This window comes from Panthera onca, chromosome B2 (genome assembly GCF_046562875.1).
Source record: "Panthera onca isolate mPanOnc1 chromosome B2, mPanOnc1 haplotype 2, whole genome shotgun sequence".
Lineage (NCBI taxonomy): Eukaryota > Metazoa > Chordata > Mammalia > Carnivora > Felidae > Panthera > Panthera onca.
The window spans coordinates 134392741-134414760 of NC_138343.1; the positions used below are offsets into that span (position 1 = coordinate 134392741).

Consider the following 22020-nt stretch of genomic DNA (forward strand, 5'->3'; position numbering starts at 1 on the left):
TGGCGCCTCACAGCGCGGCCTCCCCGGGGCCGGGCTGCGCCCCTGAGGCCGCGGGCGCGCGGTCGTCGGCGGGAACCGCAGCAACGAGAGGCATAGCCAGCCGGGCCGGGCGCCGCTCCTTGTCCTTTCTGGAGGCTTCCGGGAGGGCCCGCGCCTCCGGACCGGGACCCTGGGCGCACTCTGAGGCGGCTAGGCGGCCTCGGACCGGATCAGCACCCGGGCTGTGAACAGTGGCCGCGGCGGGGGCGGAGGCGCGTCAAGCCCCGCCCCCCACCCCCGGCGCCGAGGTCCCGCCCCGCCCCTTGCTCGCATTGACCCCTCCCACCACACCCTTCCGCAGGCTCCTCCCAAGCTGGGAGGGAGCGGGAAAGAGACCTGTAGGGTAGCTTTCTGGGGGTGCCGCCCTGAGAGTTCTTAGGCCGACCACAGCCCTCCAAGCCTGGGCAGGCTTTGCATCTGAGACCCACTCGGCTTCATGAACGAGCGAGACCTGCTCGAGTGTCAGCTCAGAGGGGAAGCTCAAATCATTAGGACCTCAGGGTCTGCTTAAGAAAAGGGACTTGAACCAGGGAACCACCAGTCTTCAGTCCTTCACCTCCAGAGTCCCCGACTGTTTACACTTTAGGTTCCCCAGAGGCACTTGGGTAGCACAAGGCTGGCAACGCTGTTGAAATATATAAAAATCAAGCAGTCACATTCCCTTAGGTTTTCCATAAGGGAAACTTATGGAAATCTGAACACAGCCAATTAGAAGGACCTGATGAGTGACCTCTATTCAGCGTGTAGAGAGGCCTTCCAGCTTAGATCATGTGAGATCTAGTGGAGTTGTGTTTTATTTATTTATTTATTTATTTATTTATTTATTTATTTTTATTGAATGAAATTTCGCAGATCATCTTTCCCTTTACCGAAAATCCAGTCTACTGGAGACCACATCTGAGAGCTTTAACTGCCTGCCAGCAACTTCTACAACTTATTTATCTCAGACAGGCTCTCTCTTGATTCGTTTTTTCTCCTGATTGTGGATCATATTTTCTTGCTTTTTGGCACATCCAGAAGTTTTTTTTTGGCTGGATACATGAACATTGTAATTTGTACATTGTTCAATGTCTGGATTTTTTAGGAGGGAAAGAGAAAATAACTGGATAGGAAAATGCAATTTCTGATATACACATATACATTTTAAATTTTAGAGCTTATATTTAGGGACCTATCGCTTTCAGATCTAGAATAGAGGAGATAGAACTAGAAGGTAAAAATACAAAAGAAGAAAAAAGAAAATATAGCCCAGTATTTCTTGCTATTCCATGAAAAGGGAAATTCTTAGAGTTCATGAGGGTGTGTATGTGAGTGACTTTGAGGCTGAAAAAATGGCCTCTTAGCACTAAAGGCTATGTCTGGACTATAGCCTGGGCGGCTGGTTTTTCTACCTATGAGATAGTCACCCCACACAACTGAAGTCACTTAAAGATACCTTTGACAACATAAGCATTCCTTTTGTCTTAGACCTCAGAGAGCACCAGTAGGCTTATGATAAAGAGAAACTTTTACTTGTGATAAGAATGGACCCTGGAGGCAGCATCAAATCTTCCATTATAATAATAATAATTATTATGAAACATAAACATGTATGATAGTGCGATATAATATTAACTAATGATTGTAATGATTTCAAAGTATGCCAATACTTTCGTGTACATGAATTCATATGGCTTTCACAGAGATTTTAAGATGGACATGTGGCCCTCACTCCTGCCTTTGGGGCAGTGAAAGGGAAGTCGGTATAGAATGAGAACCAGCTCACGTGTTCCATGGGGGAGACAATGAGGGACAGGTGGCAGGGACAGCATTTCTCAGGAGCATTCATCTCTAATCCTTCCAGCACTGCCAAAGCTTCCCTCTTTATAACTTCACAAGAGGGTCCTTTTGAGAAAAGTAGAAATGACTTAATGTGTTTACCATTAACACTGGTTATTTCTGTGGCGTGAGATGGGAATAGTGGAGGGAAATACTCACTCTTTTGCTTTACAAGACTTCGTATCAGTTGAAATTTTTGTAATGAGGTTGTCATAAAATAGTTTTCATTAAAAAAACAAAACAGGCCCTGACTTCTGCTGCAGCCATATTAGAGTAAAGGGGTTGGGTTTAACCTCCAAACTTAGATGAAAAATCCAGAAAAAAATTAAAAAGAAATAACGTGCAGGGGCATCTGGGTGGCTCAGTTGGTTAAGTGATGGGCTCCCGACTTAGGCTCAGGTCATGATCTCATGGCTCGAGAGCTCGAGCCCTGCGTCGGGCTCTGCACTGACAGCATGGAGCCTGCTTGGGATTCTCTCTCTCCCTCTCTGTGCCTCACCTCCCCCCAAATAAATAAATAAACTTAAGAAAGAAAGAAAGAAAGAAAAAGAAAGAAAGAAAGAAAGAAAGAAAGAAAGAAAGTGCGTTGGACAGCAGATAACAGGCAGTGCAGGACCCTGGACAAGGGACACTAAGGAAGTGATCCTTCTGACTGCCTTGGCTTCCTGCCCGGAGAGGGATTCCAAACTGCAGGGCTGGGAGGGGAACCCAAAGGGAGCCTGGCAGTCTCTCTGAGCAGAGAAAGTGGCATTGAGAATTTTAAAGGGCCAGGTGGCTAGAATCCACAGGGCAGAGTACCACAGGGGAGAGAGCTACAGGGAAAGAGATCTGGAGGCGTGCAGAAGGTTCCCCCGAGCCTTCACCTGAGTGCCGGTCAAGTGCATGCTTGTAAGGAAGCTATCCAAGGTCAGAGAAAGAACCACTGGAAAGAAGCAGGCAGAAGAATTTCCAAGCTGCATTGGCCTGGGAATAGTGATGTTCTGGACAGCCAGAGTGGAGAAACCTGTAATACCAGGGTGCAGTGGGAAAGAAGGGCTAGAAAGAAGTGCAAATACACTTACACTGGGTGTAAGATACGTTTACATTTTGATTGTGGTGATGGTCCCACTGGTCCCTACATGTGTCAAAGCTCATCAGAGTGTATACTTGAAGTAGGTCCAGCTTATTGTCTTCAATTATACTTTAATAAAACTGTGAAAAGCAGGTTTCATTGCATGGTATATTAGGAGGGAGATTGGGGCCGATTATGATTTGTGAGACAGGCAACAAATCATTTCTCTCCAAGTTGCAGTTTTTCTTGTTTCATTTCTACTGGAAACAAAATATCTTTGTTTGCAAAGCCCAAACATCAAAACCTTACCGATGGACAGAAGAATTTGTATGTAAAGACACATATGTCAGGACTTTGGGCTGAAAAGATGGAGATGCATTCCTGCTTTATAAGATCATTAAGGGAAAGGTGCCTGGGTGGCTCAGTGGGTTAAGCGGCGGACTGGGCTCAGGTCATGATTTCACGGTTCATGAGTTTGAGCCCCGCTGTGCTGACAGCTCAGAGCCTGGAAGACTGCTTCGGATTCTGTGTCTCTCTCGCTGCCCCTCTCCTGCTCACACTCTGTTTCTCTCTCTCTCTCAAAAAAACAGACACTAAAAACAATTTTTAAAAAAAAAGATCATTAAGGGTAAAGTCCAGCAAATTGGGATCTGCACATTGTAGGTCCATTTATTGACTGTTGGAACAAGATTGCCAGCCTAGTGACCATCATAAATGCTTTACAGGCATTAAATAAGTTTCGTGCATGCGAAGTGCTTAGAATACAGTCCGACACTTGGGAGATGCTTGCTAAATGCTAGTTATTATTTCTAGTTCCACTTCTTATTTTTACAGGTACAAAAAGTCGGACCCACAGAAATGAAGGAGCGTCCCCAGTATTAGAAGGTGTGCAACTGCCCGAAGCCTGAATCTCCTACAACCTGGTCATTATACTATGATTCCTCCTTGTCCACACCACTTTCACGGAGTCTAATGTGCTCACACCCCTGGAAGGGGCAGCCCCAGCTTCCAGTTGGCCCCACTCCGTCCACTCAGGGAACCGATAATGAGCACCCAGCCCAAGCTGAGCCAATCAGATACTCTGTCCCAGGAACATAAAATACAGAATTGAGACACAGATGCAATGGGTGAGAAAAGCATAGCTGGACAGCCGGCCGGGCTCCAGGGCTCTGTGTAAGGGGACGATGAAGCAGAGAAGCTGATCAGCAGAGGAGGACAAATGGAGCAGTGGGGGCGATGGGGGGGGGGGGGGGCAAACAGGGAACAGTGCACAGGAGCTCCGAGAGAGGGACAGAATGAAGACAGGAGCTTCCTGGCAGCTTTGAAGCCCCAGAAGGCTTCCCTGAGTGCCTGCTTGGCCTTGCACTCGGGTTCTTTGCCTAGACTTTTATTCTTTACAGCCAAGTGGGCCATGCTTGTCCTGATTCAATTTCTGTGGATTGCAAACAAGAGAAACCCACTTCAAATTGGCTTCCACCGCGCTTATGCATGTGAGACAGGCAGGGCACGAGAGGCCACTGGGCCTGAAGGAGGGCAGTGGCCTGAAGGAGGGCCAGGACCCAAAGACAGACAGCTCTCAGCTTATTCCCAAGTGTGGGGAATAAGCTTCGGAATTCCCTGAGCCTGTAGGGATGGGTTAACAAGGCGTAAAGAAATAGAAAGCTATAGGATGCTCCCACCCAAGTCTGGGTAAACAAGATTAGGTAAATAGGTATAGACAGGGCAGGGTAAAGGCCCCAAAGTAGAACAAAGGTATATGAGGTAAACAAGATTACTTTGTATTCAGGGTGGAAACACCCCCCAAGTTAGTACTATAGCAGAAAGCTGCTTTCACTGGAAGGAAGGACCAAATTAGGTAAACAGGTAAACAGGGCTATAAATGGCTGCAGGGCAAAGTCGGCCCGGAGCAGAGCTAGTTAACAAAAGAAAGGTGCTGTGTTGACCCCGAGGTAGCTTGCTCTTTCTTGCCCCCTAGGCCAGTTTAGGTAAACAGCGGTGGTGCCTCAAGTCTGCTGTAAACAACCTTCCTCCTGGCTGGCCACCAGGCTTTTGTTTTGTATTAACCCAAACCTGTAACCCCGCGTATCTTCAAGACCCCCGTTCCCTCACATCCATGAGTTAATGTTCACAGTTTCATTGTTTACCATATTTGTAAGCCTTCTGATCCTAATAAAAACCGAGCAAGGACCCTTAATCAGGGCTCGTCTTTTCCTGGACATTAGCCATCTCTCGCATTTTAATCCTGCCATCTTGCTTTCTTGCTAGGCAAGAGAGAACGCTAGACCCAGAGTCTATGACCAAGCAATTGGTCTCCCATTGGCTGCCTCTCCCGTCTAGGGCCAAGTGGTCCGCACCCATGATACCTGGTCAGTTTCAGGAGAGAGATTCTGTTGAGTCCAATTTGGTCCTGTGTCTCCCTCCCCAGGTGCAGTTACTGAGGTGCTGAGATTATGAGGTACAAATGTGGCTTCGGGCACTGCTTTCCCTCCTACACTGAGGATGGAGTGAGAGAAAGAGTTGTAGGGAGCTGGTGAAAATCCTGAAAAGTTGTCTTCTACATTGTTTAAGGCAATGCCCAGCATTGGCCCAGACATTTCTATTGATTTTTTTTTTTTTTTTTTTTTTTTTTTAAGTAGGCTACACACCCTGCATGGAGCCCAACACAGGGCTTGAACTCAGGACCCTGATATCAAGAGTCAGACACTTAACCAACTGAGCCACCCAGGAGCCCGTGGATTTTTATTTTAAATTTAAGAAACATTTAGGGGCGTCTGGGTGGCTCAGTCGGTTAAGTGCCTGACTTCGACTCAGGTCATGATCTCGCAGTTCGTGGGCTCGAGCCCCACATCGGGGTCTGTGCTGACAGCTCGGAGCCTGGAGTCTGCTTTAGATTCTGTGTCTCCCTCTCTCTCTGCCCCTCCCCCACTCATGCTCTGTCTCTCTCTGTCTCAAAAATAAACATTAAAAAAATTAAAAAAAAATTTTTTTTTTTTAACGTTTATTTATTTTTGAGACAGAGAGAGACAGAGCATGAACGGGGGAGGGGCAGAGAGAGAGGGAGACACAGAATCAGAAGCAGGCTCCAGGCTCTGAGCCATCAGCCCAGAGCCCGACGCGGGGCTGGAACTCACGGACCGCGAGATCGTGACCTGAGCTGAAGTCGGACGCCCAACCGACTGAGCCACCCAGGCGCCCCAAAAAAATTTTAAATAAAAAAATTAAGAAACATTTATAAAGACGTTGTGTTAGGATTGCCAGGAACTGCTCAGAGTTCTGCACAAACACAGACTCATTGACTTCCAATAACCTTATGTAGCATATACCGTTTTCTGGGGTCTCTCAGAGCAATCTGTACCTTCTCCCAAGTGACAGTCATTCAAATATTTAAAAACTGCCACAATGTCATGCAACTCAGCCTGCTAAATAAAGTACAGCCTTAAGGGCACCTACAGAAATTCTAGTGCCAACTCTTACCGGCTGTGTGACCTTGGGGCAAGCCACCTCCTCTTTTGAACACCCAGACTGCTCATCTATACTATACAAACAAGTACATTCTCTTACTTCCCACACTGGTGCTGAAGTGGGTGAGTACTTCAGCAAGGTTGGTGGCAAGGAATGGTGGGATGGGGAAGGGCTCTGGGGGCTGTGACGGGGAAAGGACAGTGTGTGGGAATTGCCTGTCTCTGACTGGCTCCCAGAGAGAAACTTCCAGGGAAGCCCCTCTGTTGGTCACTCCCTCCCCCTTCCTTTTCCACATACTCATTTGTCTGTCAGCTTCACCATTTTGTCCCATTGACCAGGAATTCTCAGGCTGTTACTCGTAATCATCTTTGGAGGCCTTGGTGCCTTTAAGTTTGGTATGTCATGGGTGGTCATTTGCGAAGCTTGCTGTAATGAAGTTCCAAGAAAAGGGTTCTGTGCTCAATCCCAGTGACGGAGGGGATTGTATTTGCCCCACAGTCGTTACTCAACTACAGTCTATTTTGCAGGAATACGTAGAAACGTGACAACAGCACATGAAGTCAGTCATGACGAACAGTTTACGCACAGAGGTGCCAGGTTTTGCCGCACGACATTTTGTCTCTGTAGCAAGAATATTCCCTCCTTAGTGGCTAAAACAAGTTCTGTTCTCACCATTAATATACTCAGAATTTATTAGCGAACTAAAGGTTCCACTGTCTCTACTGAACTAAATTAGAGAGATACCATATTGCTATTCTGGCCTGCAAAAATTTCAGTTTTTCTTTTGAAAAGCACTTTAGGCTTGGGGCGCCTGGGTGGCTCAGTCGGTTAAGCGTCAGACTTCGGCTCAGGTCGTGATCTCTCAGTCCGTGAGTTCGAGCCCCGCGTCGGGCTCTGTGCTGACAGCTCGGAGCCTGGGGCCTGTTTCAGAGTCTGTGTCTCCCTCTCTCTGCCCCTCCCCTGCTCATGCTCTTTCTCTCTCTGTCTCAAAAATAAATAAAGGTTAAAAAAATTAAAAAAAAAAAAAAAGAAAAGCACTTTAGGCTTTTTTTTTTTTTTTTTTCATTTGGCTTGTTTGTACCTGAGGACTTTAAAACTTTTCATCATAAAGTTTGGAAAATCCATTCCTCCTTTATTTCTGTTCTATTGCCAGAATGGGTTTTTGTGAGGTTTAATGCATTCTAGGTTGTATTGTAGCATATACATCACTATCCATAATTTTATAAGTTAATCAACTTTTTATAATTCAGAACAGGTAGGTATGTGACTGATAACCACATTCATTACTGTGCTACTAAAAAAATCCATTTTGTGAACATTGTTCTAAGAAAATCATCATTTGCATATCTAGGATTTAGTTTTAAACTGAATTCATGCGGCATTATGACCTGTTCAAACTGCCCCCAAGGCATGTTAAACGACACCATAATGTGAAGCTACCACAAAACAATGTTAGCAACCATGAAGGAAACACCCAGCATTATGTCTGTTTCAGGTTCTACAACAAAGTGGCATTTCACATTGAATAAGCATCTTTTTTGTAAAAAAAAAAAAAAAATCAAGAATTTGTTTTCTTCTTTTTAAATTTTTTTAAATGTTTATTTTTGAGAGAGAGAGAGAGAGACAGAGACAGAGAGACAGAGAGAGAGAGAGGGTGGGAGAGGGGCAGAGAGAGAGGGAGACACAGAATCTGAAGCAGGGCTCAAACCCATAAGCCGTGAGATCATGACCTGAGCCGAAGTCGGATGCTTAACCGACTGAGCCACCCAGGGGCCCCTTGTTTTCTTATTCTTAAAAAAAAGTTGGAAACAAATATTGCTTCACTCTGGGCCACAGTAGCCCAGTGCACATAAAGAGGCAAAGATACAATCTGTCTCTCCACAGGGTCAACACTTTCCACCAATAGCAAGTATCCTTTTGTCACAGACCTTCGAACTCAGTTGCCATTTGGGCAAGTGAATCAAGAGGGCTTAGACAACAGCTGGGCAGATTTTAATGTGTTCATTTCTTTAGTTTTCTTTTTATTAAAAGTCTTGTGAGGGGTGTCTGGGTGGCTCAGTAGGTTAGGCGGCCGACTTTGGCTCAGATCATGATCTCACAGCCTTCTGGAACATTAGAGTTCCCGAGAATTTGAAACAGTCAACATTTTTCTGTTTTTTTTGCAGGAAAATACTGGAAATAAATAGGGGCATGGAATTCAACAGCTGGCTAGAAACATCTTACATTCAGTTGTTTGGAAACATACCAATTCAGCTCCTTGAATCTTCTGGCTAGAAAGCACAGATTTAACCTACTGTCTCTTCAAACACACTAAGACCAAAAAAAAAAAAAAAAAAAAAAGTCATTTGAGGATAATATAGTTTTGCGTTAAAGGTGAGTCTGCTTGGTTAAGTGTCTGACCAGCTCAGGTCACCATCCCGCAGTTCGTGGGCTCGCGGTTCATGGGTTGGAGCCCTGCATCGGGCTCTGTGCTGACAGCTTCGAGCCTGGAACCTGGTTGGGATTCTGTGTCTCCCTCTCTCTCTGCCCCTCTGTAAGGGTTAAACTGTAGTGTAGGGCTAACTGGTAGCCTTAAGAAATAACAGCTTTGTTTTAACACTGTAGGTTAAGAGAGATAACAGCCTTATCCTATCAATCAAGGGAACCGAAGTTCAAGGAAAATCAACTGGCTTAGTGTTTGATTGGATTGGGGCAAGGGCATGTCTGAACTGTTTCCACCCCCATCTGGGAGCTATTCCTTTGTTCTGCTCCCAGGTAATGATAAGATGATGTGGTCAGCTATAAAAACTCTGTACCCTGGCTGTTCGGGACCGCACTCTGATCAAGAGTGTCGGTCCCTATCGGTCGGCCTTGCCTCTCATGGCAGTGAATTTTATTGTGACTGTCACTGGTGCCCGTAGCATTCTGTTTCAGGAGTCGTGTGGATGCAACGCTGTTCACTTTAAATAGCAGTTCATCTTTTTAAACCTAGCTTTCACCGATGACTTGAACTAAAAACAATTCAGCAACAAACTAGCCTACCTGCCTTCCCCACCCCTTAACCAGCCTGCGTCTGCACTGCAGTCGCCCGCCCGCCCTTCCCATGGCTCGCCCTACAGCCGGTTCCAGTAGATATACTACCCAGGCCCGGGGCTAGGGAGAGAGCCCTTCCAGTGTGTTCAGGCAGCCAGGTCCGGATGTGAACAGGGCACATCTGTGGCCCACGGCAACCGGGCGCCGGCGGCTTCAAGGGGAGACTTCGGGACCTGGACAGGGCTCCCCGTCGCACCAGAAGTCATTGGCTTGTGGGGTCTCTAGGACACACACTCCTCAGGGCGGGTCACAGGCCCAGCTGGGCCTCCTTGTCCCAGAAGGGCTCCACAACCCGCGATAGTGGCAGTCCGGGCCATCGTCTGGGTCATAGGGTGGGGCCCGAATGTCCAGGAAGGCAGCGGGCCCGTCCACAGCATCGTGCAGGTGCGGGTTGTCCCGGTGCGGGGTGAGGACGCAGGGGCCGTGGGCTTGTGCTCAGCCTGTGAGCGTCGCACGCCAGTCCACACGGGGGCGACCCACTCTGAGGCCTGCAGCGGCGGCCCCAGCTGCTGCTCTGGCCCACCGCCCACCTCCGGCTTGTCTATACCACATTTTTCCTATCCATTCATGTATCCGTGGGTATTTAGGTGAGGCAACCACTATTCTAACTTGTGCCACCATGAACTAGTTTTGTTCGCTCTTGAACTTCATACATAGTCCTGTCAGATTACATGTCACAGTAATTTTTTTTCTTTTTCTTTAAAAAAAATTTTTTTTTAACGTTTATTTATTTTTGAGACAGAGAGAGACAGAGCATGAACGGGGGAGGGGCAGAGAGAGAGGGAGACACAGAATCTGAAACAGGCTCCAGGCTCTGAGTGGTCAGCACAGAGCCCGACGCGGGGCTCGAACTCACGGACCGTGAGATCATGACCTGAGCCGAAATCAAGAGTCGAATGCCCAATCAACAGAGCCACCCAGGCTCCCCTGAATTTCTTCATGTTCTCTGTTTGCTGCCAGAGTGAGAACGAAAGAACAGCGAGGCAGACGCTAAGGAGCGCTGGAGAGCTGAGCCTTGCTTCCTGGTAAAGGGCTTCTTTGGGCTTCTTTGGGCTTCTCTGGGCTTCAGAGGAAAAGAAGTGTTTATGTTAGATTCTGGGTCAGATTATCTTGGGTCTACCCCCTGCCTAGTGTTTCCTAATTTAAGACACTTCCCGTCAGCTCTTTTCCTCGTTTAGTTTTGACCAATCACCTCTCTCCTCTGTCACATCAGCAAAAGCAGTGTCAAGAAATGCCAAAGACAACAAAGTAGGAATGTGTCATCGGCACACAAAGCTCTCTGTTTTCTCAAGTGCTGATGCTCGCTCTGATGGGAAGCCCTCTGAGACACAGCGTGTGAGGCTCTTCGCAAAGGTGGAGGAAGCGTGGGAAGATACATTTTTTACTCCTTATCACTCACACACCCCTCCCTGGGCCTCACCTACCTCCCACCTCCCCTCAGCTAAGCTTGGACACTGACATTCACCGGTTGAACCCTGCCCCATCCCTGTCCAGACATGTAGCCCTTGAACAGCAGGCTCAGGTGGCCAGAAAGAAGCTGGCTGAGTTCAATCCCAAGTGTCCATGGAGGCCCAGCCTCCTTTAAATCCTCACTGTTGAGACCTAGTTCCTTTTCTTTTTTTAAATTTTTTTAAATTTATATTTATTTATTTTTGAGAGACAGAGAGAGACAGAGTGTGAGTGGGGGAGGGGCAGAGAGAGAGGGAGACACAGAATCAGAAGCAGCCTCCGGGCTCTGAGCTGTCAGCACAGAGCCCGACATGGGGCTTGAACCCACGAACCGTGAGATCATGACCCAAGCCGAAGTCAGCCGCTTAACCGACTGAGCCACCAGGGCGCCCCGAGACCTAGTTTCTAAAATTGGTCTTCTGCCTTCCTCCCTGCTCACCAATCCCCTTTGCTGCAGGGACTGAAGCCTAAACCCCAGTCTGCTTGGTTGAGGCAGTTGTGTCCTTCTCAGGCACCTTCCACCTGGGGTTAAAGCCAGACCCCTGTGCCTGCAGCTCTGTGCAGGCCCCTACCCTGTGAAAAGAGATCATCTGGACCCACCGTGCTGCCACCCCTGTTCCAAGTCTTGTTATACACAAATCCTGGGCTCCTGCTGCTGTCCTACTACTCACAGCAGGGGCCCTTTCTGGACAGTGGCCCCTGTCTGACTACTGATATGTGCCAAGCACGTCGGGACACTATTATTCGGTAAGCTTACTTTTCACTTCAGGGCCCAGACTTAAAACAGAGCAGGCTGAACCTTGCTATTCTGTTGAACAACTTAAAGAGTTGAATCATTTCCCACATTAGTCACATAGCTCCTCACTGAATCCTATATGGAGTGGGTTATTTTGATCATCAGAATCTTGACTTTGGAGTTCACAGAGAAACCCAGGAACTGTGACTTTAACCCCAAGATGCCAACTTTTCTAAACTGCTGTACCTCAATGTGTGAAGTCTCTCTGGGTCAGCCTGGAGAGGAAGTTATACAGATGATAACGGCAATAGGAGAAAGAAATGAGTTCTGAAGGCCAGGGAGATGGTGGGACAGGACTAGTTAGTGGAGTCTGGTGCTGTCTGGCATGTAATAATAGTTCTCTCTGTCTCTATGTCTCTTACCATATATATATATGATTCTCATCAAAAAAAGTCCAATGTATTTATCATTTAATTGGCAATTGAAGATATTACTGACTAGAGAACTACCAGTTTGTCAAGACATTAATGAAAACTGGAACATCTACTTAAAATTAAAAAAAAAAAAACTTTATTTGTTGAAATGTAATATTCCTATACAATAAAGTATATAAATCTTTAGGGTCAGCTTGATGTACTTTTTTTTAATTAAAAAAATTTTTTTTAATGTTTACTTATTTTTTTTTTTAATTTTTTTTTTATTTTTTAATATATGAAATTTACTGTCAAATTGGTTTCCATACAACACCCAGTGCTCATCCCAAAAGGTGCCCTCCTCAATACCCATCACCCACCCTGCCCTCCCTCCCACCCTGCCCTCCCTCCCACCCCCCATCAACCCTCAGTTTGTTCTCAGTTTTTAACAGTCTCTTATGCTTTGGCTCTCTCCCACTCTAGCCTCTTTTTTTTTTTTTTTTTTTTCCTTCCCCTCCCCCATGGGTTTCTGTTATGTTTCTCAGGATCCACATAAGAGTGAAACCATATGGTATCTGTCTTTCTCTGTATGGCTTATTTCACTTAGCATCACACTCTCCAGTTCCATCCATGTTGCTACAAAAGGCCATATTTCATTTTTTCTCATTGCCACGTAGTATTCCATTGTGTATATAAACCACAATTTCTTTATCCATTCATCAGTTGATGGACATTTAGGCTCTTTCCATAATTTGGCTATTGTTGAGAGTGCCGCTATAAACATTGGGGTACAGGTGCCCCTATGCATCAGTACTCCTGTATCCCTTGGGTCAATTCCTAGCAGTGCTATTGCTGGGTCATAGGGTAGGTCTATTTTTAATTTTCTGAGGAACCTCCACACTGCTTTCCAGAGCGGCTGCACCAATTTGCATTCCCACCAACAGTGCAAGAGGGTTCCTGTTTCTCCACATCCTCTCCAGCATCTGTAGTCTCCTGATTTGTTCATTTTGGCCACTCTGACTGGCGTGAGGTGATATCTGAGTGTGGTTTTGATTTGTATTTCCCTGATAAGGAGCGACGTTGAACATCTTTTCATGTGCCTGTTGGCCATCCGGATGTCTTCTTTAGAGAAGTGTCTATTCATGTTTTCTGCCCATTTCTTCACTGGGTTATTTGTTTTTCGGGTGTGGAGTTTGATGAGCTCTTTATAGATTTTGGATACTAGCCCTTTGTCCGATGTGTCATTTGCAAATATCTTTTCCCATTCCGTTGGTTGCCTTTTAGTTTTGTTGGTTGTTTCCTTTGCTGTGCAGAAGCTTTTTATCTTCATAAGGTCCCAGTAATTCACTTTTGCTTTTAATTCCCTTGCCTTTGGGGATGTGCCGAGTAAGAGATTGCTACGGCTGAGGTCAGAGAGGTCTTTTCCTGCTTTCTCCTCTAAGGTTTTGATGGTTTCCTGTCTCACATTCAGGTCCTTTATCCATTTTGAGTTTATTTTTGTGAATGGTGTGAGAAAGTGGTCTAGTTTCAACCTTCTGCATGTTGCTGTCCAGTTCTCCCAGCACCATTTGTTAAAGAGACTGTCTTTTTTCCATTGGATGTTCTTTCCTGCTTTGTCAAAGATGAGTTGGCCATACGTTTGTGGGTCTAGTTCTGGGGTTTCTATTCTATTCCATTGGTCTGTGTGTCTGTTTTTATGCCAATACCATGCTGACTTGATGATGACAGCTTTGTAGTAGAGGCTAAAGTCTGGGATTGTGATGCCTCCTGCTTTGGTCTTCTTCTTCAAAATTACTTTGGCTATTCGGGGCCTTTTGTGGTTCCATATGAATTTTAGGATTGCTTGTTCTAGTTTCGAGAAGAATGCTGGTGCAATTTTGATTGGGATTGCATTGAATATGTAGATAGCTTTGGGTAGTATTGACATTTTGACAATATTTATTCTTCCAATCCATGAGCAGGGAATGTCTTTCCATTTCTTTATATCTTCTTCAATTACCTGCATAAGCTTTCTATAGTTTTCAGCATACAGATCTTTTACATCTTTGGTTAGATTTATTCCTAGGTATTTTATGCTTCTTGGTGCAATTGTGAATGGGATCAGTTTCTTCATTTGTCTTTCTGTTGCTTCACTGTTAGTGTATAAGAATGCAACTGATTTCTGCACATTGATTTTGTATCCTGCAACTTTGCTGAATTCATGTATCAGTTCTAGCAGACTTTTGGTGGAGTCTATCGGATTTTCCATGTATAATATCATGTCATCTGCAAAAAGCGAAAGCTTGACTTCATCTTTGCCAATTTTGATGCCTTTGATTTCCTTTTGTTGTCTGATTGCTGATGCTAGAACTTCCAGCACTATGTTAAACAAGAGCGGTGACAGTGGGCATCCCTGTCGTGTTCCTGATCTCAGGGAAAAAGCTCTCAGTTTTTCCCCGTTGAGGATGATGTTAGCTGTGGGCTTTTCATAAATGGCCTTTATGATCTTTAAGTATGTTCCTTCTATCCCGACTTTCTCAAGGGTTTTTATTAAGAAAGGGTGCTGGATTTTGTCAAAGGCCTTTTCTGCATCGATTGACAGGATCATATGGTTCTTCTCTTTTTTTTTGTTAATGTGATGTATCACGTTGATCGATTTGCGAATGTTGAACCAGCCCTGCATCCCAGGAATGAATCCCACTTGATCATGGTGAATAATTCTTTTTATATGCTGTTGAATTCGATTAGCTAGTATCTTATTAAGAATTTTTGCATCCATATTCATCAGGGATATTGGCCTGTAGTTCTCTTTTTTTACTGGGTCTCTGTCTGGTTTAGGAATCAAAGTAATACTGGCTTCATAGAATGAGTCTGGAAGTTTTCCTTCCCTTTCTATTTCTTGGAATAGCTTGAGAAGGATAGGTATTATCTCTGCTTTAAATGTCTGGTAGAACTCCCCTGGGAAGCCATCTGGTCCTGGACTCTTATTTGTTGGGAGATTTTTGATAACCGATTCAATTTCTTCGCTGGTTATGGGTCTGTTCAAGCTTTCTATTTCCTCCTGATTGAGTTTTGGAAGAGTGTGGGTGTTTAGAAATTTGTCCATTTCTTCCAGGTTGTCCAATTTGCTGGCATATAATTTTTCATAGTATTCCCTGATAATTGTTTGTATCTCTGAGGGATTGGTTGTAATCATTCCATTTTCATTCATGATTTTATCTATTTGGGTCATCTCCCTTTTCTTTTTGAGAAGCCTGGCTAGAGGTTTGTCAATTTTGTTTATTTTTTCAAAAAACCAACTCTTGGTTTCGTTGATCTGCTCTACAGTTTTTTTAGATTCTATATTGTTTATTTCTGCTCTGATCTTTATTATTTCTCTTCTTCTGCTGGGTTTAGGCTGCCTTTGCTGTTCTGCTTCTATTTCCTTTAGGTGTGCTGTTAGATTTTGTATTTGGGATTTTTCTTGTTTCTTGAGATAGGCCTGGATTGCAATGTATTTTCCTCTCAGGACTGCCTTCGCTGCATCCCAAAGCGTTTGGATTGTTGTATTTTCATTTTCGTTTGTTTCCATGTATATTTTAATTTCTTCTCTAATTGCCTGGTTGACCCACTCATTCGTTAGTAGGGTGTTCTTTAACCTCCATGCTTTTGGAGGTTTTCCAGACTTTTTCCTGTGGTTGATTTCAAGCTTCATAGCATTGTGGTCTGAAAGTATGCATGGTATAATTTCAATTCTTGTAAACTTATGAAGGGCTGTTTTGTGACCCAGTATATGATCTATCTTGGAGAATGTTCCATGTGCACTCGAGAAGAAAGTATATTCTGTTGCTTTGGGATGCAGAGTTCTAAATATATCTGTCAAGTCCATCTGATCCAATGTATCATTCAGGGCCCTTGTTTCTTTATTGACTGTGTGTCTAGATGATCTATCCATTTCTGTAAGTGGGGTGTTAAAGTCCCCTGCAATGACCACATTCTTATCAATAAGGTTGCTTATGTTTATGAGTAATTGTTTTATATATCTGGGGGCTCGGGTATTTGGCGCATAGACATTTATAATAGTTAGCTCTTCCTGGTGGATTGACCCTGTGATTATTATATAATGCCCTTCTTCATCTCTTGTTACAGCCTTTAATTTAAAGTCTAGTTTGTCTGATATAAGTATGGCTACTCCAGCTTTCTTTTGGCTTCCAGGAGCATGATAAATAGTTCTCCATCCCCTCACTCTCAATCTAAAGGTGTCCTCAGATCTAAAATGAGTCTCTTGTAGACAGCAAATAGATGGGTCTTGCTTTTTTATCCATTCTGATACCCTATGTCTTTTAGTTGGCGCATTTAATCCATTTACATTCAGTGTTATTATAGAAAGATATGGGTTTAGAGTCATTGTGATGTCTGTATGTTTTATGCTTGTAGTGATGTCTCTGGTACTTTGTCTCACAGGATCCCCCTTAGGATCTCTTGTAGGGCTGGTTTCGTGGTGACAAATTCCTTCAGTTTTTGTTTGTTTGGGAAGACCTTTATCTCTCCTTCTATTCTAAATGACAGACTTGCTGGATAAAGGATTCTCGGCTGCATATTTTTTCTGTTTAGCACACTGTAGATATCGTGCCAAGCCTTTCTGGCCTGCCAAGTTTCAAAGGAGAGATCAGTCACGAGTCTTATAGGTGTCCCTTTATATGTGAGGGCACGTTTATCCCTTGCTGCTTTCAGAATTTTCTCTTTATCCTTGTATTTTGCCAGTTTCACTATATGTCATGCAGAAGATCGATTCAAGTTACGTCTGAAGGGAGTTCTCTGTGCCTCTTGGATTTCAATGCCTTTTTCCTTCCCCAGTTCAGGGAAGTTCTCAGCTATAATTTGTTCAAGTACCCCTTCAGCACCTTTCCCTCTCTCTTCCTCCTCTGGGATACCAATTATGCGTATATTATTTTTTTTTAGTGTATCACTTAGTTCTCTAATTTTCCCCTCATACTCCTGGATTTTTTTATCTCTCTTTCTTTCAGCTTCCTCTTTCTCCATAACTTTATCTTCTAGTTCACCTATTCTCTCCTCTGCCTCTTCAAGCCGAGCCATCGTGGATTCCATTTTGTTTTGCATTTCGTTTAAAGCGTTTTTCAACTCCTCGTGACTGTTCCTTAGTCCCTCGATCTTTGTGGCAAGAGATTCTCTGCTGTCCTGTATACTGTTTTCAAGCCCAGCGATTAATTTTATGACTATTATTCTAAATTCACTTTCTGTTATATTATTTAAATCCTTTTTGATCAGTTCATTAGCTGTTGTTATTTCCTGGAGATTCTTCTGAGGGGAATTCTTCCGTTTGGTCATTTTGGAGAGTCCCTTGCGTGGTGGGGACCTGCAGTGCACTTCCCCTGTGCTGTGGTGTATAACTGGAGTTAGTGGGCGGGGCCGCAGTCCGACCCGATGTCTGCCCCCAGCCCACTGCTGGGGCCACAGTCAGACTGGTGTGTGCCTTCTCTTCCCCTCTCCTAGGGGCGGGATTCACTGTGGGGTGGCGTGTCCCGTCTGGGCTACTTGCACACTGCCAGGCTTGTGTTGCTGGGGATCTGGCGTATTAGCTGGGGTGGGTAGGCAAGGTGCACGGGGGCTGGAGGGGCAGGCTTAGCTCGCTTCTCCTTAGGTGATCCACTTCAGGAGGAGCCCTGTGGCAGCGGGAGGGAGTCAGATCCGCTGCCGGAGGTTTGGCTCCGCAGAAGCACAGAGTTGGGTGTTTGCGCGGAGCGAGCAAGTTCCCTGGCAGGAACCGGATCCCTTTGGGATTTTGGCTGGGGGATGGGCGGGGGAGATGGCGCTGGCGCCTTTGTTCCCCGCCAAGCTGAGCTCTGCCGTCCGGGGGCTCAGCAGCTCTCCCTCCCTTTGTCCTCCAGCCTTCCCGCTTTCCGAGCAGAGCTGTTAACTTCTGACCTCCCAGACGCTAAGTCGCTCTTGCTGTCGGAACACAGTCTGTCCGGCTCCTCCGCTTTTGCCAGCCAGACTCGGGGGCTCTGCTTGGCCGGCCAGCCGCCCCTCCGCCCCGGCTCCCTCCCGCCGGTCCGTGGAGCGCGCACCGCCTCGCCGCCCTTCCTACCCTCTTCCGTGGGCCTCTCGTCTGCGCTTGACTCCGGAGACTCCCTTCTGCTAATCCTCTGGCGGTTTTCTGGGTTCTTTAGGCAGGTGTAGGTGGAATCTAAGTGATCGGCAGGACGCGCTGTGAGCCCCGCGTCCTCCTACGCCGCCATCTTCCGGAACCTCTCAATGTTTACTTATTTTTGAGAGAGACAGAGACAGACTGCAAGTGGGTTAGGGGCAGAGAGCGAGGGAGACACAGAATCCGAAGCCGGCTCCAGGCTCTGAGCTGTCAGCACAGAGCCCGACTCGGGGCTCGAACTCACAAGCCGTGAGATCATGACCTGAGCCGAAGTCGGATGCTCAACCGACTGAGCCACCCAGGCGCCCCCCCCCCCTTTTTAAAAATTTTTTTAATGTTTATTTATTTTTGAGAGGAAGAGAGAGACAGAGCATGAGCAGGGGAGGGGCAGAGAGAAGGGGAGACACAGAATCTGAAGCAGGTTCCAGGCTCAGAGCTGTCAGCACAAAGCCTGACACGGGGCTCAAACTCACGAACCGTGAGATCATGACCTGAGCCAAAGTCAGACACAACTGACTGAGCCACCCAGGCGCCCCTGGCTTGATGTACGTTTAAAAGTGAAATGCACCTGCATAATCACCTGTCAGGTCAAGTTATAGACCATTTCCTAATCAGTATCCACTATTCTGACTTCTATTACCAAATATCAGTTTTGTCTGTTTTGAAATTTATGTAGAGTTCTAGAATATATATTCTGTGTCTGACAGTTTCTTCTTAACTTCCTATCCATAGGAATCATCCACGTTTTGTGTAGCAGTTTATTCCTTACCGATTTCTTTTCTTTTTAAGGTTTAGTTATTTTTCAAAGAGAGAGAGAGAGAGAGAGAGAGAATGCGTGGGGGAGGGGCAGAGAGAGGGAGACAGCGAACCTGAATCAGGCTCTGCTCTGTCTGTGCAAAGCCTGACATGGGGCTTGAACCCATGAATCGTGAGATCATGACCTGAGCTGAAGTCAGATGTTCAACTGACTGAGCCACCAGGCACCCTTCCTTATCAATTTCTATATAATTTTTTTAATTTCTAAATACATCACACTATCATTTATCCTTGGAACTAAGCCAGGCGCCATAGGAGATATTAATATAATATCAGATAAGTTAATTCCCATGTCACTTTGCCGTATGGTCCTCTACCTGTGTGTTATGACATCTAGTCAGCAGAGTGGACCTGTGGCTTCTGCAGAGCAAGAACTTATCTATACACAGAAGTGAGCGTGAATACAAAGTTAACCAAACACGAGTTAAACCAAAATACATATATTCCTAGCTCATTTTCCTCTCAACTAAATAAAAAATAAAAATAAAAATGCAGGCACCCACTCCATTCCACCCGACACAGAAGGAAGTCTGATGGAAAGAATGCAAAGGAAGGGTTAGAAGATCATGTATTAGATTGGCAGCCAGATTGCCATTAATGTATTTTTTGTTTTTTTTTTTTTGCCACCAAGCGTTGGTCTAACATCGCTGCTCTCTCATGATCCAGAGAAGAAACATCTGATAATGGAACAGCTATCAGAACATTACAAAAATTGTTGAGTACATGGTGCTATCCTCAGACAGCGAAGTTTTTTATTTTCCATCAAAGCTCTGGGGGAACCATGGGCTAGATTGAAATAAGGCAACGCCCACCCCAGACGTGGATCTTAGCCCCTGCCCCACCTCAGGAGTAGATACTTGGTTCCCCTCCCCTCACTGCACTACTCTGCTGCTTATCCCAGCCTCCACCATCCCAACGTCAGGGTAACCCCTGCCCTAGTGTGTGGGGTGTGTGTTCCACACTGAGAAAATGCATCATTTCTGTGTAGCGACGGATCAGTGGACAGGGGCTGGGGTGAGACCCGTGGGTCACCTGTCCCAAGTCCTTACCGGACTGCATCCTCCCCCACGGCCAGAGGCCAGCCTGCGATACACTTACCCAATTTTCTTGAGATGCTGCAGCAAATGACAATGATGACTGGGCTGATGACAATCACTCCTAGGATGATGCATGCAATTGATGGCATGGGTAAAGACTGGTCAGCATCTGGGACCTTTTTTGGTGGTACTAAAACAAACAAAAAGCGAAAGCCCTGTCAAACCTGAAAAAACACCTTCCTGGTGCTTGCCAGGTGGGGCGGGGATGGGTGAAATAGATAAAGGGGATTAAGAGCCCGCTTACTCCGACGAGCACCGAGTAATGTATAGAATCGGTGAATCATTATGTTGTACATCTGTACAATACTATACAGTGTATACGAATTGCATTTCAGTAAAAAATAAAATACCTTCCTGAGCACCTTGTCACCCCCCAATTTGTTGATTCATTATGTGGCAGCCAGTCTATCAGGTGGTGGGGTCGAAAGATGAACAGGGGGTTGTGCCCTGTCCTCACGGAGCGCATATTTCTACTGAGGGAGGCAGCTGATGTCCATCTGGTTATCAGACCGTTTGACATGTTCTCTGTGGACAGATCTATTTGAGGTGATGGCATCGGGGGTGCTTAGTTCTGTGGGGGGGAGGGTTGGTGAAGGCTTCATTAGAAGTGACCTTTGCTCTGGGTCAAGAACAGGTAAGACAGAGGGAGAAGAGAAGGCTGAAGCCCAGGGATGCACGTAGATTTGGGGCCCACCTAGCAGTCCGGGGTGACCGGATCATTGGTTAGCGGGAAGGGGGCCCCTGTGCAGAGGGAGGTGGCAGGGAACGGGGGATGGTGGAGGTCCTGTGGCAGTCACCGACTCTCCAGTCCACCAAGAGGCCAGTCAGTCGATGGATCCTTCCCATCTTTAATTGCACACACATGCCCTATCCACACAGGGAAGGCATTAGACCTTTAAAGAGATGTACTGCATCCTCCTCCCCCTGCTCGGTTACCTGGGGGCTCCGGCACTTTCTCCCAGTGTTCTAAGAATTCCCTAAGCCAGTGACGGCAGTCTCCCATTGAGATCCTCCTGAAATAGTCTGCTAGTCCCTTGTTCTCCCACTCCTTGATGCCTCTGGCTCCAGGACTCATGACTGTCCAGGTCATGTTCATCATGAGGAGGGCTGGCTGCCCATTGATGTTGAAGTGCCAGGACGCAGCGGTGCCTCGTTCTGCTTCACACTGACAAGACAGCTGGATGTGCAGGGTGGGGGGACCTGCAATTCACCCCCAAAGTCATTGGCTTGGACTCTTAGCGCCGTCACCTCCCAGTAGGTCCACCGTGTCTCTTAGGCGGGACCAACGTTCAGTTCTTGTCCCAGAGCCCCTTCCTTGCCTGTGCCGGCTCCTCCCTCTCTCGCTGACTATCTCCACCTCCCCACCCCCTTCTCCTACTCACCCCTGGTCACGCTGTTCTCCAGTCTGATGTCAGACACGATCATCCTGAGCTCTTGCCCCACCTCTCCCAGCATCTGGGTCAATTCTGTCCATGCTTTGGTGGCATTTACTTTTGCCCCCAGGAGACCCAAAGGTTTCATCTTGCTGCTGTCACTGTCATACTGAAAGACAGGCTTTTTGCCCACTGAGGCCTGCACTTCATACCAAGGGTGTCCGGGTCCAGACTGAGATTTGACGGTGAGGTCAAGGCAGAGAGAGTGAGTATCTGTGAGAGAAAAAGGGAGCCGAGGCCCCGACGCTCACTCAGAAGGTCCTTCTGCAGAGGGAGGGGTCTCCACTCCAGCTCCTCAACCTTCTGCGTCCTTAGTCCCCACCTTTTGCTGCCTGAGCTTTAGCAAAGTGCCTGGACGCCATAGACCCCTCGGACACACAGACCGTCACCCGGAGGAAACGTCTGGCAGGTATTTTTAGTGACTTCTGCCAAGGTCTCAGGTCAGAAAAGTACAAGGCAGTGTCTGCCCTCCTGGGACTTGAAATCTAGCTGAACAGACAGGACTTT

General features: G+C 46.3%; 1 protein-coding gene and 1 long non-coding RNA gene across 2 annotated transcripts in view; one reads left to right on the forward strand and one right to left on the reverse strand.

Annotated features, from left to right (window-relative positions):
• The window catches only part of LOC145715509 (uncharacterized), a 464377-nt gene that overhangs the window by 115853 nt on the left and 326504 nt on the right, over positions 1-22020 (forward strand). The gene's annotated exons all lie outside the window — the stretch shown is intronic.
• On the reverse strand, positions 8-21899 carry LOC132674632 (uncharacterized). The gene is made up of 6 exons (XM_081795666.1): positions 21463-21899; positions 21017-21280; positions 20082-20210; positions 10204-10505; positions 9677-9999; positions 8-221 (listed from the first exon to the last, which is right to left on the reverse strand). The coding sequence occupies exons 1-6, from the start codon at positions 21599-21601 to the stop codon at positions 8-10; spliced, it is 1371 nt and encodes a 456-aa protein (XP_081651792.1). The 5' UTR covers positions 21602-21899.